Raw genomic sequence first — 17,154 nt, 5'->3', positions numbered from 1 at the left:
TAAAATAGGAACCCAGTTGTAATGCCATTTCTGTTAATTAATGACAATGTGTTCCTACAATGCATAAGCCTTTAGTTTTTAAAAAAGATTTGCTTGGGAGAGCACAATGTGATAATGCTATAACTCTGATGTCATAGGTCAAAGAACTGTCTGACAACAAAATGAAGAGTCAATCATGCTGCATGAATGAGGAACAAATAAAGTACAGCCTGTGTGCTTCATCTTTATCTAGGCAATATCAAGGTATTTAGAAGGGGAGTCTTTTGAGAGCATCTTTTGGATGACAATGGGAGGACATGGACAAAGGACATACAGGATAGGTAGGCACTGATGGGCTGTAGTCTTTATCATGGAAGAGAAACACCTACATCATTAGATCCCAGATTCACTAAAGTGCTTAAGTATAAACTTTAAGTTTCTAAATATACATACAAATACAACAAACAAGTTACTTTCCAAGAGCAAAATATTGTAAAAGAAGAAGCAATTATGCAAGTCAACGAAGGAGAATACTGACACAGCTAACCTATCTAGGTGAAGGGGTCTGAGGTTCAGATTATTAATCAGCCACTAGGTGAGTGGTAGGGAAATGTGATTCAGGAAGCATGATTACACGAAAAGATTCCTTTCTGGCCTGTTTTCTGCAGATTTCATTTCCCATTCCCCATTCTTTGCAACAGGAAGTTGGGCTATGGCCATGACTTGAAAAGGTACTGTAAAAACTGCGTGATGGAGCATGGAACTTAATGTTAAGAACAGAGGACAAAATTAATTTGGTATAAAAAGAACAACCAAAGTGTGCTTTAAACTATAAAATCCCAAAACATAGATTTGATAAAAAAATGAAAAAATTAAACTCTCAATTCTATGAAAATCTTTGATCCAGTGATCAATAACAAATCTAAAAATTCCATTAATCTGCCAATAAGATCTCTACATTCAGTAGAGGATATGGAACATAAAATAAAAAAGTCAGAGAATTAAAGAATCATAGGATTTTAGAATTAGAAGGGACCTTAGAATCCATCCAGTCTGACTCATAACTGAATAAGAGGATCAATTGAGATAATATTTGTAAACTGCTTAGCACAGTGCCTGGCACATAATAGGCACTATATAAATGCTGATTTCCTTTTCCTTCCCCTCTCCTACTCTACAAAATACTACTAGTTCTGCTCTAAGAGGGCAAGCATAACAAATAATAATGTTTAGATGTTTAGAATGTTTAGAAGACAACTATCTTACACCATCCCTGTCTCTCCTTCAAACTGCCCCACAAATGTTTTGTCCACGCAAAACATTCCCAGTTATTTTATCCAATCATCCACCCTTGCAACTCTCCAAATTACTACAATCTTAAAATATGGTAGTTACAACCGAACTAAGTACAACAAACATCTTGTGAGCAGGACAACTGAATAAGGCTAAAGAGATAAAGAGATGCAAAGACTATTATTTCATCAATGAATGTAACAAATCTAAATAAATCTCTCCTCCAATATAACTTGTGCCTCTCAAAATGCTGATAAAAGTACAGGGAAGTTTAGGGCTGGGAAGGACCTTAGAGATCAATGACTACAAGCTTATTATAGTTTATCAATCAAACAGCAACATGATATTAGAAATTCACAAAAAAAAATCATGAAAGAAATAAATGTATTTTACCTCCATCTGCTATTACAAGATCTCCTGGTGATGAAACATCATCCTTTAAAAAAAAATCAAAATTTTTTGAGTTACAATTATTAGATGACCAAAAATTAGAACAGGTCAGAACAATGAAGTACACACCAAGATAGAAAAGACTAATTTTAACAATGGAGGCTCTCTTTGCTTTGTTAACTTAGAAAGAACAAAACCTTACTTTTGTTATTTCCTTTTTTGCCAAGTTCATTTTCCTTTTTTTTGTCCTCCTTCTAATTGGCCTCCCTGAGACATCTACTACTTGGAATCTTTTTTCCCTTAGGCACTGTGGTTTTTTTTTTCTTATTTCCTCTGCTGGCTCCTTTTTTTTCCTTTGGTCCCCTAAATAAAAGTTTTCCCAAAGATGTGATCTCACCCCTTCCTCCCATTCTATTATCTCTAAACTCTCTGGGTAAGTTCATTTACTTTCCATCTACTTTCATTTCTTCAATTCAGATTACTCCCAAAGCCTTTTCCTCAGGGCCTGAAGTACCTGAAGTTATACCTCAGGGCCTGAAGTTATTTTAAGTTTGTTTTTCAATCTTCCATAAGACATTTCTACTTGGATATACTAGCATTAATTTAAATTCAGCACAACCAAAACTAAACTCATCAGGTACCCAACAAAAATCACAATCAATAAGTTAGGACTTTCAAAGACAAAAATGAAAAAAATAATCTGGAGGAGCCTTAAATATGTATTTTAACTAGAGATAAAAGTCAATGAATAATGAAGACTAACTTTAAAACATTTGTTAATCACCGTTTCTTTACCTATTGGTTAACATGGAAATTTGAAAGTAATATGAAAAGGAAATCTTCTAGTGATTCCTAAAAACAGTGCAGAAGTGACCCTGGGTTCTCAAAATCTACACCAGTGGAATATAAGCTCTGTCTGGTCCAACAAAGCTGAAAAGTTATCAGTATGGTTCCAGTGACAGACCATTTGTCTGTCACCTATGTACCAGCTTAATGAAGTTAGGAGAGTCTCATTAATAGGATGACTACAGTTTGATGAATTTTTTTTACCCACTGCAACTCCCAAAGATAATCTAGGAAGACACAGAGCAGGGATGCAATTTGCATATGTAGACTCAGTACCCACACTAAGGAAATCTCAGAACCTTCAAGTAATTGAAGTATGAACAGGAATAATCATTATAACTTTGTTTATAATTATAAGCTGAAATCTTTGACGCTAGTCACATATAATGGTTACACATTACTATGCCAAAGTGAATACAATGAAAAATAAATGTGAAGCTGCTTTTATGTTATTTATACAATTTGTAATCACCAATGACTAATAATGCCCCAACTTCAACAAATACTTGCTACAATGACCTTGTATAGTTATCTACCTTGAAACAGAAGTGTTACATAAATTGGAAACCTATAGAATTATGTGTGAAAATTAACCATACACTGAGTGGAAAATCAAGATAGCTATAATCAAGATTTTAAATATGATATAAAACATACCTCTATGTCATCTTTAAACATAGCTGGAGCTGGTTTATATTCTGGGTCTTCCACATCCCTGTTAACATACCAATATGCATTGCAATTACTTCCATGTACAAGGTTCTCTTTGATAAGACAAATTGTAAAAGTCTAGATGAAAGAGTTATTTGGTTCATTTTCTGTAACAGAAATAGATCCCATAACTAGAAAAGGCAAAAGACAGGGAATTTGAAATCATCTTCTAACTAACAGAGACTAAGAATGCTACAGTAGTGAGGAAGATACTTAGAAGGAAAGAGGTTGGCTCAAATTATCACCCATTCCTTAGGCCAGTAGTTTCCAAACTTTATGCAGCAATATCTCTCTCCTCTTTAAACAAGTTTTTTTTTTCATAAAACTGCACAAATGATTTTCTTACTAGTATTTAATAAAATTAACAATTTTTAAAACAATTTTGTAAAACAGAATCACCTTAAGCATACAATAACATACTTAAATTCAATTAAAATCCTTTAAGGTTCATATTTAAAACTTTAAAATAATTATTCTCATCATAATAATGCAATGAATGGGCCTGTTTTTAATCATGACATTTCTCAAAACATAGATGATACTGTTATTTGTAACTGTTTTTCAACTACTAATAATTTGCATCACTTTGATGAACCAGGGAATTCTTTATTCAATCATAGTTAAAATATAAGAAGAATGTTTAGGTTCAACAAACTATCATAAAACCAGTCGTTAAATATTCTTGTTCAGATGGAACAAAACTAAATATGTATTTAGAAAATGAGTTTCTTACTCATTTATATTTATAAACATCTAGGCCTTTAAAATAGGATTTGATTTGGTAGACTGATGAAGTGATAAATAAGTAGGTTTTGACTTTCTTACATATAATTTGCAGAGTAGGTATTTTTACACTGGTGAACATCAAAAACATTATTTTATAAATTGATTGTCCATAGCTATAACTTCTTCATAAACGTAGTTACCTTATTTTTCTTGATCACAGTATGGATGTGAAGATCTTACCAGTGATTTAGAATACTTGGTTTTAAAAAAATTGCCACTTAAGTTTCAGGACTATATTTTGTTATCTGAATGAATTTGCTTAATCTTTATGGCTATGACTAAGAAAAATGGTAATCTCAAAGTAAACCCTAGTACTTTGGCACAAAAAACTGGTTTGCTTTTCCATAATACAGAAGTACCCTATGCTGTGCACCTATGTTGTTATGCAATTTTGCAAAGAAAACCATCTTTTTAATGTACTCACATAAAGGTGATTAGTAACAACTTGAAAAACTGTAGTTAGCTCCACCTTCATATTTCTCATATTATAGGTGGTTGTAAAACATGAATTGTGTCCAAACTGCATTAGGAAGCCACATTTTAAATTAGTACTTGGAGTCCTGTGTTTCTTCCTGGAAGCCACTGAGCTCCATGAGAGGTTGAAGTAAATTTTCCTACATATCAATTTCGTGAAAAAAAATCCAGCAATGTGATTGAAAATTCTTTGATGTTGCAATGCAAAGAATAGGTTTGCAAAGTAACAAACCTTCCCTAACACCAATTAGACTAACATATCATTCATATGTAATTAAATGAGCATATTTAACTATATTTTTTGCTTCATCTATTTGCAATGCAAAGTAGTAAGATTTTTAGTTTCCCAACTGATTTTAAAGGTCTTCAGACATATGGGCAATCTCCAAATGGAACCATTCAAAGCTGTTTTTCATATAATTCAACAAGCATCATTTGGACTTTCTCAGCAGCTGCAGGTTGCATCATAGTTTCTCTTATGGATTGAGAATTTTCAAACTTAACAATTTTGTAAGCCACTTTAAACAACACAAGCAATCCTTCTGGTGTTATAGACACTGTTTTTGACAAAGTATGTCTTGCCTTATTAAAAGCATCAAATTTTCTCTAGAAAAATTATCTTGTCTTGCTGATATATTCTGTATGCACAGTTCCAAGATGTTGTTTCAATTTATTAGGTTTCATACTATCTTCAGTTAAAGCATTTATACAAAAAACAAACAGTTGTCTATCCTCTCTACCAACAGTAGTACTTGTGAATCTTAGTGATCAATATAGTGGACTGCATCTCTTGGATTTGGGCTTTTGACTTTGCGTTTCTCTATTTCTGCTACTCAGGCTATCTCTATTGTCTTTGCTTGAATTAGTTTTCAGATGCTCTAATGGATGTTTTTCTTCAAAATACATATTTATCCATCACAAAGAAATAACATTTCACTTTTAAAAATGAGATGATAAAAATGTAAGAAAATTAAATTGAAATTTAATTCGTGAAAATGTCAAATGATTATTTATAACTACTCCTGTCATTTTAATAATTTTGAAGTTACATTCTGGAGGTAAATCAAGTTATTATACTTGCCAAAATGAATGATGTTGAGAGATATAATAGATATGGTACTAACCCTCCAGAAAGACTACTGACCTTTGAGTCTATACCAGGGATGGGTAACCTGTGGACTCAAGACCACATATGGCACTCTGGGTACTCAAGTGTGGCCCTTTGACTGAATTCAAACTTCACAGAACAAATCTCCTTAATAAAAAGATTTGTTTTATAAACTTGGACTCATTCAAAAAGCTGCACCCAAGGACCTAGAAAGCCACATGTGGCCTTGAGGTTGCAGGCTCCCCAACTCTAGTCTATATCCTTCATGCTCAAATACATAATGATATAACTCATCCATGCCATAAGTCTAGGCTGACTAACAGAGATGGTGGCATATTGTGATAGTGTTGAGAGCTGAAATATGCTGACTCAAATTTGACATTTGTTTATACTGTATTAATTAATCACTGACTGCATTCATTGCTGGAATACATTTGCTGTTTTAGTCTCACTTTTTGTTGAATCTGATTTTCATTTTCTTCCCATTAAATGAAACAGATGTATTTATGTGGTAGTTGAATTAGAAAATATCTAACAGGTTAGGCCAGGGGAACCTACGGCCTCAAGGCCACTTGTGACCAGAAGAGGTCCTTGGGTGTGGACTTTTGACTGAGTCCAAGTTTTTCAGAACAAATGCTTTCATTAAGGGGATTTGTTATGTGAAGTTTGGATTCAGTCAGAGAGCTGCGTTTGAGGACCTGGAGAGCCACATGTGCCTTTGAGGCTACAGATACACCACCGCTGAGTTAGGCTATTCTTTTGCTTTCCCGATAAGAGGGTTTCATACTCTGTCAGTGGGAAAGGCTGCCATTTTGAGTTGTCATATTGTTGGTTTCAGAAAAGTCATTTACTTTTTTCCTCCTAGTGAGAAAAGGATGATTATAAAAGCAAATGAACAGATTATTTCACAATCCTCTCAGTCTTACGTGTTCTTATCCTTTCTTCCTCCTTCCATGCCTGTACTTGGCATGTTATGATACTTCTCTTATAGCTTCAAACTACTTGTTTCAGGGAAGAAAATGAAGAACTCACTAAAAGAGTGGGTGAGTCAGTAAAGGTTGAGGTTTATCTGCTGATCACACATGGCTGTTCCATTTGCCTCACCACTGTAGCACAATTAGTGTCTTCTGGATGAAGGAGGACAACAATTAATACTACTTAAACATAATAGAAGGGAATTGTGGTTAAAAACATTTTATATAATCATTTCTTCTGATCCTAACAAGAACCCTGTGAGGTAGGGAGTGAAATTTTTCCATTGTACAAATGAGGAAAACAAAGCTGAAAGTTTAAATAATCAACCTGAAGTTTCATATCTAGTAAGAGGAAGAACCTAACCCAGGTCTACCAATTGGGAATCCAATAATCTTTTGATTATACCACTCGTCTTTTTTTTTTTTTTAACATTGCTCACTTTCAAAGTAAAATAAAAAGTCCTCTTGTTTAAATATAATTTGACAAATATTTTGAGGATCTTATTTTGCTCATTATTTAACATCATCACTTCATACTTACACAATATTGAACAGAACAGAGAAATATAGATTCTACTTTTAAAAAGCTTACAATAGTACAATTAAGAATTGCACATACCCATCCATGTAATCATTTGCTCTCTGTTCAGCAGCAACTGCTTTCTCATCAGGTTTTCCTACTCGTTCCAAAAAACACAGCGCTGGGTCTGCTCTGATTGTGTTGTACTTTTCATAACCTGTAAGTATCAACCACTGTATTATTAGTTATTTTTCTTTATTAAAGGTACAGTAAACCAAAATGATTTGTTGAATCCGATTATCATAAGCTCCTTGAGGGTAGAGACTATGTTGCTTTAATCTTTTTATTTCTAGCATATCTCAGAGTACTTTGTACATAGAAGATACTTAATTAATGTTGAACTAATTAAAAAGATATAGAGATTTTAGTGGGCTGCAAGTTCAATGAGTCAACAGCACGACAAAGCCAAAAAAGTTAATGTTATTCTAAACTGCAGTGTCAGGTAAAGTGATCAAAATGAGGTCTTAATCCATTTTGTCTTGGTCAGAACACATTTTGAGGTATTATGTTCAACTCTGGATGCCACATTTTAGGAAGGATGTTGGTAAGACCAGCAAGGGTGAAAGGACTCAACATCATACTATCAGCTGAAGAGAATCAGGATGTTGTAGCTTAAAGCAGACTTGGAGGGGGGAGGAATGGACAATACAGTGTCAAAGTATTTGAAGGATTATAACAGGGAAAAGAAATTAGATTTTTTTCTGCTTTGCCCCAGAGGCTGGAATTAGGAGTAATGGGTAGAAGCTGCTGCGAGGAAGATTTCCACTTGAAATCCCACTGGAAACACTTCCTTATCACTAGAGCCAACCCCAAATGACAGGGGCTGCCTTTGGAAGAAGTGACTTCTCCTCATTACAGGTCTCAGATGAAGGCTAGATGATGACTTCTTATTGGGTAAGTTGTAGTGGGGATTCTTATTCAGGTATGGTTTGGACTAAATGGCCTCTGAGGTCCCTTCCAATTCTGGGATCCCACGTGACTTACAACATCTCTGAGTCTATGATGTCCACAGCAGCCCACAGAGGAGAGATAAAGCCTATGCTTCGGCTCCTGGTTGCTGCCTAGTCAAGGAGTGTCAGCAATACAGATTACTGTAGGCTCTAAGGATGGCATGAAGCAAAGATTTCAACTCTCATCAGCTTCCCAAAAGGGGAGACAATCAAGACTGTTGTTCCCTGAAGTGTCTGGTTAGGGAAAGTCATTAATACAGTTCTAAGAAGGTCCCAGCAAAGAGTCATTGCTTCAGTTTCCAGTGATAAAGGAGAAACAGAGACTCTAACCTATCTGACCATTCTTCCACCTCCTTTGTTGGCTCATTATCTACATCAGGGCTTCTCAAACTTTTTCCACTAGTGACCCCTTTCCACTTGAGAAATTTTTAGACTACTCTGGGTATCTAGGTATATAAAATAGGTATACAAATCAAACATTTACTGATAATAAATCATAAAGAAATTTATTTTAAGACAATTCTTTGGTGTATATATAATTTTACCATTTATTAAAGATGAAAGCAAATTTGCTTATTAATGACATAGATATACTTGTTTGTTTTTACATAAAGAATTAAACGGTGGGGGGTGAGGATGGGCGTGGGCGTGGGGAGGACGGCCCTGGGAGGAGGGGCTGTGGCGGTGAGTGGGAACTGAGCTGTGGCTGCTGCAGAACTGACAAATGAGAACTGAAGCCCAAGTTAAGTGACTTGCCTAGAATCACATAGGTTCTATGCAGAACCAAAATTCTAATCAAAGTGGAATGTGATGTGCTTCTTATTGGATGGCTATTTGTTAGGAAGATGTTTTGTTAAAATTCCTGTGGAAACAAAATGTAATTTCATAAGGAGATAATGGATACAGAAAACATACGGCGGGCATGAGGGCCCAGATGCTATGTATGTGAAATTATATCTTCTGATGATCATGAATTTATTGTAAAAAGGGAACACAAAAGCCATGTTAAGTGGCCTGGGTCAGTTTGCTGAAAATGAAACCAATGAGGTTAATTTAAGAGAAATTCCATCACATGTGCTATCAAAAGTATGCATGTATTTTACCTACAAGGTTCGCTACACTAACAGCTCTACAGAGATTCCTGAATTCCCAATTGCACCTGAAATTGCACTGGAATTGCTGATGGCTGCAAACTTTCTAGATTGTTAACTAAAATAAATTATAATAAACTGTTAACTTTTTCAATATTTTATTATATACTTATTTACTATATATTATGTTATTATATTTATTATATATTGTGTTTATCTGTAGTTCAGTTAGTAGCTTTTTCATATAGCATGTTGTGTGTGTGGGGGTGGTTGAGAACTGTAAAGTTCATTGCAAAGCAGATACCTTCAGTGCTTTCTTTTGCATAGCAATCAGAGTTGAAATTTGTTTTGCAACTTAAATAAAATAAGGACATTTTCACTAAATGAGAAATAAACAAATATGCCAATTAGTAGATGGCTACACCTTATCCTCTAGATGTGGTTTTAAATATTAGAACAATGATTATAGTAAGTACTGAAATTTAGGCAAATAGTACAGGATTATACTGGCTAAGTATTTTTAGGGTTTTTTTTTTGTTATTTTTGGTCAGGTGGGGTTAACTTGAACCTACCATATCACAGCTGTCTAGCATTATTAGTTATGCAACTATTTTGCATTGTCAACTTGTGTTTATAAATATGGGTTGGCCATAACATTAATTTTTAGTAACTCTTGAATACATAAGAACCGATCTTACGTGTCTTTTGATAAATTGCAATCATGTTAGCATATAAGTGTATTTGCATATCTGTTTTTGTCATACAACTTAAATGGTACTTTTCTTTTAAATCATTGTTAGGGATAGCTTTTGCAGTAGTGAATTTTTAAGAACTTTAGCCAAGTTGTCAATAAGTAACTAGAGTACTAGGTAGCTTTGGCTCTGAAAACTTAGGGATAGTTATACAATATACTTTTTGAACAATCCAAAATACTGTATTTAATCATCTAGCTAAGAAAGCTTCCTTTGTAATTTACTTTCCACTTACTACATTAATAAATCATTGTTTAAATGTATTAAAATAAGATCATGGCAAAATTTATCCACCTCCTGACTCCCCCCAAAAAACTAGAATTGAATAAAAAAAAATTAAAAATAATTAAATTGTGGCAGAATATTTGATATTGCAGGATGTAGAGCAACTGACATTTTTCAGAGTTGATCCATATTTTGATTTTATAATTGTCAATGCTGAGAATGCCACTTTGCATAAATACATAGTACAAAATAGCAGAAGTATAGTTAGGGCTATTTCAGAAATTGTTGGAAATTCTATCCTAATCCCAAGCCAAAATTCATTTAATGATTTTGTATGTACAGTAAAAACATCGTAATTCATAACATACAATAGTCTCGAATCTGAGCCAAGGTGTTTCTGGCAGTGTTCATTGGCATTGTGTGACATGATGGCATGTGCAGTATAAAGTGTGCATGTTGTGTGTTTAGAACCAAGGCTGAAGTGAAATTATGTGACACAATGGGCAAGCACTGCCAGAAAGACACTGGATTCATTACAAATTTGATTTTGAATTAATTTTCAGTTGTTGAGCGTTCAAAAACCTTTTACTGTTGCCAAATTTTTTGCTACCCCCACATTCGGTTACATGACCCCATATGGAGTTGCGACCCACAGTTTTAAGAAGCACTGATCTACATCACATCCAAGAAATGTGGGTGTTTGCCAAAGTTCTGTTCTAGACTCTCTCATCTCCTCTTCTTTCTGTACACTTTCTTATTAACTTCATCTGCTCCCATGTCTTTAAGTATCATGTCTAGGCAGATAACTCAGATCTAAATATCCAGTCCCAATCTTTCCCATGATAGATCTTCCATAACCAATTCCCTACTGGACACTTCAAACAGGATTTTCCAGAGACCACTCAAACTCAACATGTCTAAAACTGAATATATCCTCCACCTATCCTCCCTCCTTCCAAACTTCTGTATTTCTTTCAAAGGCACCAACATCTATCTAGTCTCTCATGTTCATAATCTCTGTATTATCCTTGACATCTCATTTTCCTCCATCCCACATATTCCATCAGCTGTCAAATCTTGCTATTTCTACCTCCACTCTTCTTACATCTGATGCCTTTTTATTTATTTAGCTACCACCTTAGTTCAAGACCTCATTACCTCTTGTTTAGATTATTCCAACAGCTTCCCAACTGGCTTCTTAGCCTCAAGTCTCTCACCACTTCAGTCTACCCTACACACTGATGCAAAACTAATGTTCTTTAAATGCATACCTAGCCATGTGACTGCCCATTCAACTCAAGTGGTTTCTTTTTGTGTTTATGATAAAATATAAATTTTTCTGCATAGCTTTTAAAGTGCTTTATAAACTGGCTCTATTCAATCTTTTCAGCCTAATTGGACATTAGTCCCCTTTCCACACTCTGTGATCCAGCCAAACCTGCTTTTTCTGTTCTTTTCACATGACATTGCATCTCATGTCTCTTGCCTTTGCTTTGGCCATCCTGCCTGTCTGAAATGTACTCCCTCCTAACCTCTCCCACTTATAGGAACCCCTCTTCCTTTAAAATGTAGCTCAAGCAACATCTACTACATGAAATTCTTCTTCATCCCCAGACTGCCAATGCCTTCCCTCTCAAATCACCTTGTGTTTTAACTAGTTTTTATTTATTCTCTGTATGTTTATTCTATACACACACATGCATATACATATACACACATGTGCATAGATGTATATAAAGAAACATGTTCATATGTGCATATATCTTCCCTATTAGAATGTAAACACTTACAAATAGGGATGCTTTCATTAATTCTATTTCTATCCTCAGCACGTAGCACATAGTAAATGCTTTAAATACTTGTTCACTGAATTACAAGTCTAAAAAGTTGGGGACAAGACAAGGTGAAAAGATAACATGGGGGCAACTAGATGGCAGAGTGAATAGAGCACCGGACCTGGACTCAGAAGGAGCTGAGTTCAAATTCAGCCCCAGACACTTGACACTTACTAGCTGTATGACCTTGGGCAAGTCACTTAACCCCAATTGCCTTGCCTTCCCCCCTCCAAAAAAAAAATAAAGATAACACAAAGAATGATAAAGGATTGAGGATGATATTCTAGAAAATATGGAAAGCAAGGAATATTTATTTTTACAGTGCCTTGCATAGTGTTTGTCTATGCTCAAAGTATAGGCTAGTCCCATTCCTTAAAGAGAAGGTTGTTTGTCCTTTGTTCTCAAAGAGGACCAGGACATCAGGGAAATGATGACATGACTTGCAGTTGACTTTGTTTTTTTTGTTTTTTTTTTTTACTGGAAAACTTTTTATTGTAGGTGGAGTGGGATAGCTGGACACAGTTTAGATGATTCCAATTTTGTTGCCAACATCTAAAGCATCGTAGTCTGGAGCAAGTCGGACATAGGCTTTCTTCTCTCCAACAGGCGGGATCAGTGTGTTGACCTTGGCCACATCAATGTCATACAGCTTCTTTACCGCCTGCTTTATCTGAAGCTTGTTGGCTTTGACGTCCACAATGAAGACTAGGGTGTTGTTGTCCTCAATCTTCTTCATAGCAGACTCAGTGGTCAAGGGGAACTTAATGATGGCATAGTGATCCAGCCTGTTTCTCCGAGGGGCACTTTTCCGAGGGTATTTGGGCTGCCTTCGAAGTCTTAGTGTCTTGGGTCGCCGAAAGGTGGGGGATGTTCAGATCTTTTTGTGGCTGTGGACACCCTTCAACACTGCCTCCTTGGCCTTCAAGGCCTTGGACTTGGCCTCTGTCTTGGGGGGGACAACGGCTTCCTTCTTCGCCTTCCACGCCATCTTGGGGGAAAGGCTTGCAGTTGACTTTGATTTGAGTGAGGGAGGGCTGTGCAAGGTCACCAGCCTCACTTCCTCCTCCAGAGCCATCTGGGACCAGTGGCCTGATATTCACCAGGACGACTGAAGATGGCCCAGGATGCACTGCGAGACCCTGGCTCTTTCAGGCTAAGGTCTTTTCAGGTTCTCACTTTGAGTGAGGTAAGGCCCATTCAGTGAATAGGCCTCTTTAAGAAGTTAATCAAAGGGTGGCCCCTTTAATCAAAACTCCAAAAAAAAAAATCAAACTGGGAGGGGAGGACCCTCAGGGTTCCTGGCCAAAAGAGAAGAAGTTACTATTTGGTATTTACATTCACTCTGTGCTAGGAGGGCGGGGACCTACCGTCCAATCTATGAGCTCTAGAGTGAATTGAAAAATCTGAACTGGAATCTGAAAAACCAAGCCTTAAACCCAATTCACTCAGGAGCTCAATAAATTGGAAAATAGGTCCCCGCCCCCCCAGCACAGAGTGAATGTAAATACCAAACAGTAACTGCTTCTCTTTTGTCCAGGAACCCTGAGGATCCTCCCCTCCCAGTTTGATTTTTTTTTTTTTTGAGTTTTGGTTAAAGGGTCCACCCTTTGATTAACTTCTTAAAGAGGCCTATTCACTGAATGGGCCTTACCTCACTCAAAGTGAGAACCTGAAAAGACCTTAGCCTGAAAGAGCCAGGGTCTCGCAATGCATCCTGGGCCATCTTCAGTCATCCTGGTGAATATCAGGCCACTGGTCCCAGATGGCTCTGGAGGAGAAAGTGAGGCTGGTGACCTTGCATGGCTCTTCCACACTCAAATCAAAGTCAACTGCAAGTCATGTCATCATTTCCCTGATGTCATGGTCCTCCTCAAGAAAGAAGGACAAACACAACCTGTGAGTAGCCCCTGCACCTGCCTCTGCCTCTGCTTCCTCTCCATGCTCCATTTCGATGGCCGAAGGCTGCCTCCTTAACTTGGGGTTTACTGGCTAGATTTCTTTCTAAAAACCAAGCCTTAAAGAGAAGATAAAAGAACATGAAGAACACTTCATGCTCTAGATTATCAGGGGGAATGGTTTTTCTTTTAAAAATAAGGGGGGGAAAAAGGCTTAATGCAACAACAAAGAAAAGGATCTACAAATGCAGAAGGAATTCTTGATCTGTCAGCAAGTTAAATGGTGAATGAATGTGACACTGAAGAGAAAAGAAAGTATTACTACTGAACATAAGAGTTTACACCAGGAGGAGGCAGCTGGTCCCTCTCAGGAAACAGGTGCTTGCTCTCCAAGGAATAATTCTATAGATCCTTGTTATAGGCAGGCTGGGAGAGCAAGGGTCAGCAGAAGGAGAGATGAACGTGGTAGCTGGTGATTCTATTGGGGGAGGACTAAAGCAGGTATTTGCCTCACTGATAACAACAAAAGAAAAGTCGGCTATTGTCCCACACTTGATAAACAACTTCCTGAAACCACTAAACATGATGGCTGCTACTTCATGTAGGTCCAAATGATAGTCTGAGAAGGGATCAAAAAACTACTGCTAAGCATTATGATATCTTGGACAAGAAATTGGCAACCTTAGGGGGAAGGTAGTATTTTCATCACTGGTGCTGATCGGAAGCAAGTACTTCAGAAATAAAGACAGATGAAGAAAATAAACAGTTCAAGAGAAGGATATATGTGAATGGGATTTAGATTTCTGCACCATGGTTTCAACACAGAGCTGATGGGCTCTTAGCCAGAGAAATGCATTTGCCTAAGGAAAAAGATACATATTCAAAAGTATTTATAGCATCTCTTTTTGCTATAACAAAGAACTTTAAACTAAGGTGGGGCGGGGAGCCCACTGGGGAATGGCTGAATAGATTACAGTATATGAAAGTAATGAAATATTGCTGCACTGTAAGAAATGGTGAAAGTAAAAATTTTAGAGAAACCTGGGGAGACTTGTATGACTGATGCAAAGTAAAGTGGCCAAAACCAGAACAACTTACACAATAACACCAATAATGTAAAGATAAACAACTGTGAAAAATTTAAGAACTCTGATCAATGCAATGATCAATCCTGTTTTCATAAGACTGATAAAGCATGCTACATACATCCTGACAAAGACATGATTGACTCAGGATACGGAATAAAACATTTTCAAGTGTGGTCAATGTAGGAATTTGTTTTGTTTGACTTACGTATATTTATTAGAAGGGTTTTTTTCTTTTTTTTTCAATTTGAGGGATAGAGTTCTCAGGTGAGAGGGAGTTAGAGGTAGGGTCACCAAAAAAACAAAACAAACAAAAAACCAAACCAGGGTCCTTGAAGCATTTTTTTTAAAAAAATGCATAAGAGAGGAGGGAGGCCAGCAGAAATCATAGACAAGTAGAATGGCTTTGAAAGTTACAAGGTGAACTTATCATATACTTAGAAAAGCAAGCTGTATGTAGTAGAGACCTGCAATTTCATGTGTAATCTGTATGTGTGTATACTATATATATGGAAATGTTCATTTTATTTGGTGACTGTTAAGTTCAGAATTAAAAAAAATAAAAATAAGTCAACTGTCTAGTGTTCTGAAAAAATCTAATCAAAAGGGCTTTAAATTGAAAAGGAAGGTAGAAGAAGAAAACTTCCTATGTGTATTCACTAAGCCAGATACTATCAGAAATAAATTATAATATAAGAAAAATCGAAGAGAGCCAAAATTTACAAGAAACAAAAGCAAGGGAGAAAAGCTTCTTGTCTTCAGATGGGTCTACAACTTTTACAGAACATAAGTAATAATAAAGTGAATGACCTTGGGGAAGTCACTTAATATCCCTTGGGCCTCAGTTTTTACTCAGCTGTAAAATGTAGGAGTTAGTTTAGGTGATCATTGACATTCTATCCAGTCCTAGATCAATGATCTTGTAAAACAGAGTTCTTAAAGCAAAGAAGCAGACTTAACATCAGGTATCACTGAGACTTGGTGAAATGAAATCTATGATTGAAACATAGCCCTGGAAGTGTATGTTTGATTCAAAAGGAACAGGACAGATGAAAAGGTCACCACTCTGATCATGTGACTACATAGTTCTAAAACCATCAGTGGCTCCCTTTTGTCTCTAAGATAAAATAAAAACTTCTCAAGTTGACATTTAAAGTCCTTCACAATCTGACTCCAGCCTGCCTTTCTGGGGTTATTTTATATAATTCCTCTATGTTCCAACTAGTTTGTCTCACTTGCTATTCCCTAAACTAAGAGCATTCTAGCTCCAATCTCCATGCCTTTGCATCATACTCCCCAGCTCACTTTTGACCCTTGGCATCTCTGACTTCTTTTCAGCTTCAGCTCATATACTAACTTCCAAGTGTACCCTTTCCTGATTCTTGTTAGTTTTGTCTCTGACTTCAAATAATGATAAATTTACTTAGGTTTACATCTCTTCCCTCCTTATTCTCTCCCTGCCAATAAAAGTAAACTCCCTGAAGGCAAGGGCTGCTTTCTGTTTTGTTTTTATATTCATTATGCCTAGTGAATAGAACATGCCATTAAAAATTCTTGCTGGATTCAATTCAATAAAAATGTATTAACCACTGACTAAATGCCACAAACTGGGCTAGGCCTAGGAGCTACAAAGACAAAAATGATAACTGTCCCTGCCTTCAAGGAAATTCCATTCTAGGGGAAGAACCTATACTCTACTCGACTTGGACCACCATAGGGGTCAGCATGGGGGGGAGCATGTGGGTAAAGTCCAATGGAGGCAGAGAGACAGAGGACATGGATATTATTGACACATCTCCTAAGCAGGGTGCAAAGGCAGGATTTGGTAGCAACTGGGAGGATCTTCTTCAATTATCTGGATGTTTGCTAGACTTCTTTCTCTGCCAAAAGCAAAGCAGCCAATAACTTGCTGACTTATGTTAGTGACATAATGTTTCAAAAGGTAGAGTATACAATGAGAGGAATAATGGTGTTCAGCTCGGGCACCATATTTTCAGAAAGATAATGACATGTTGGACACTTCCATGAGGAAGTCTCTGGGAAAGTCAAGGACTTCATTATCATATTACAGGAAAATTAGTTGAAAAGACTGTGAATCTTTACCCTGTAAAAGAGAAGAATATTGGGAAACATATATTAAAATATGTGTAGGGCTTTCGTATGGAATTTGACCTATTTTG

General features: G+C 36.4%; 1 protein-coding gene and 2 pseudogenes across 3 annotated transcripts in view; 1 reads left to right on the top strand and 2 right to left on the bottom strand.

Annotated features, from left to right (window-relative positions):
* Window positions 1-17,154, bottom strand: part of CHD9 (chromodomain helicase DNA binding protein 9) — a 193,978-nt gene that overhangs the window by 30,598 nt on the left and 146,226 nt on the right. For all 3 annotated transcript variants that reach the window (XM_036751098.1, XM_036751099.1, XM_036751100.1), the window contains 3 exons: window positions 7,181-7,298; window positions 3,166-3,223; window positions 1,666-1,708 (listed from right to left, as the gene is read on the bottom strand). In XM_036751098.1, coding sequence (XP_036606993.1) covers window positions 1,666-1,708; window positions 3,166-3,223; window positions 7,181-7,298 — 219 coding nt within the window. The remainder of the gene's footprint in view (window positions 1-1,665; window positions 1,709-3,165; window positions 3,224-7,180; window positions 7,299-17,154) is intronic.
* On the top strand, window positions 8,728-9,300 carry LOC118841196 (annotated as a pseudogene).
* On the bottom strand, window positions 12,465-12,982 carry LOC118843451 (annotated as a pseudogene).

This window comes from Trichosurus vulpecula, chromosome 3 (assembly GCF_011100635.1).
Source record: "Trichosurus vulpecula isolate mTriVul1 chromosome 3, mTriVul1.pri, whole genome shotgun sequence".
NCBI lineage: Eukaryota > Metazoa > Chordata > Mammalia > Diprotodontia > Phalangeridae > Trichosurus > Trichosurus vulpecula.
The sequence above is the reverse complement of the archived record's forward strand: the minus strand, read 5'-3'. Positions and strand labels throughout refer to the sequence as shown.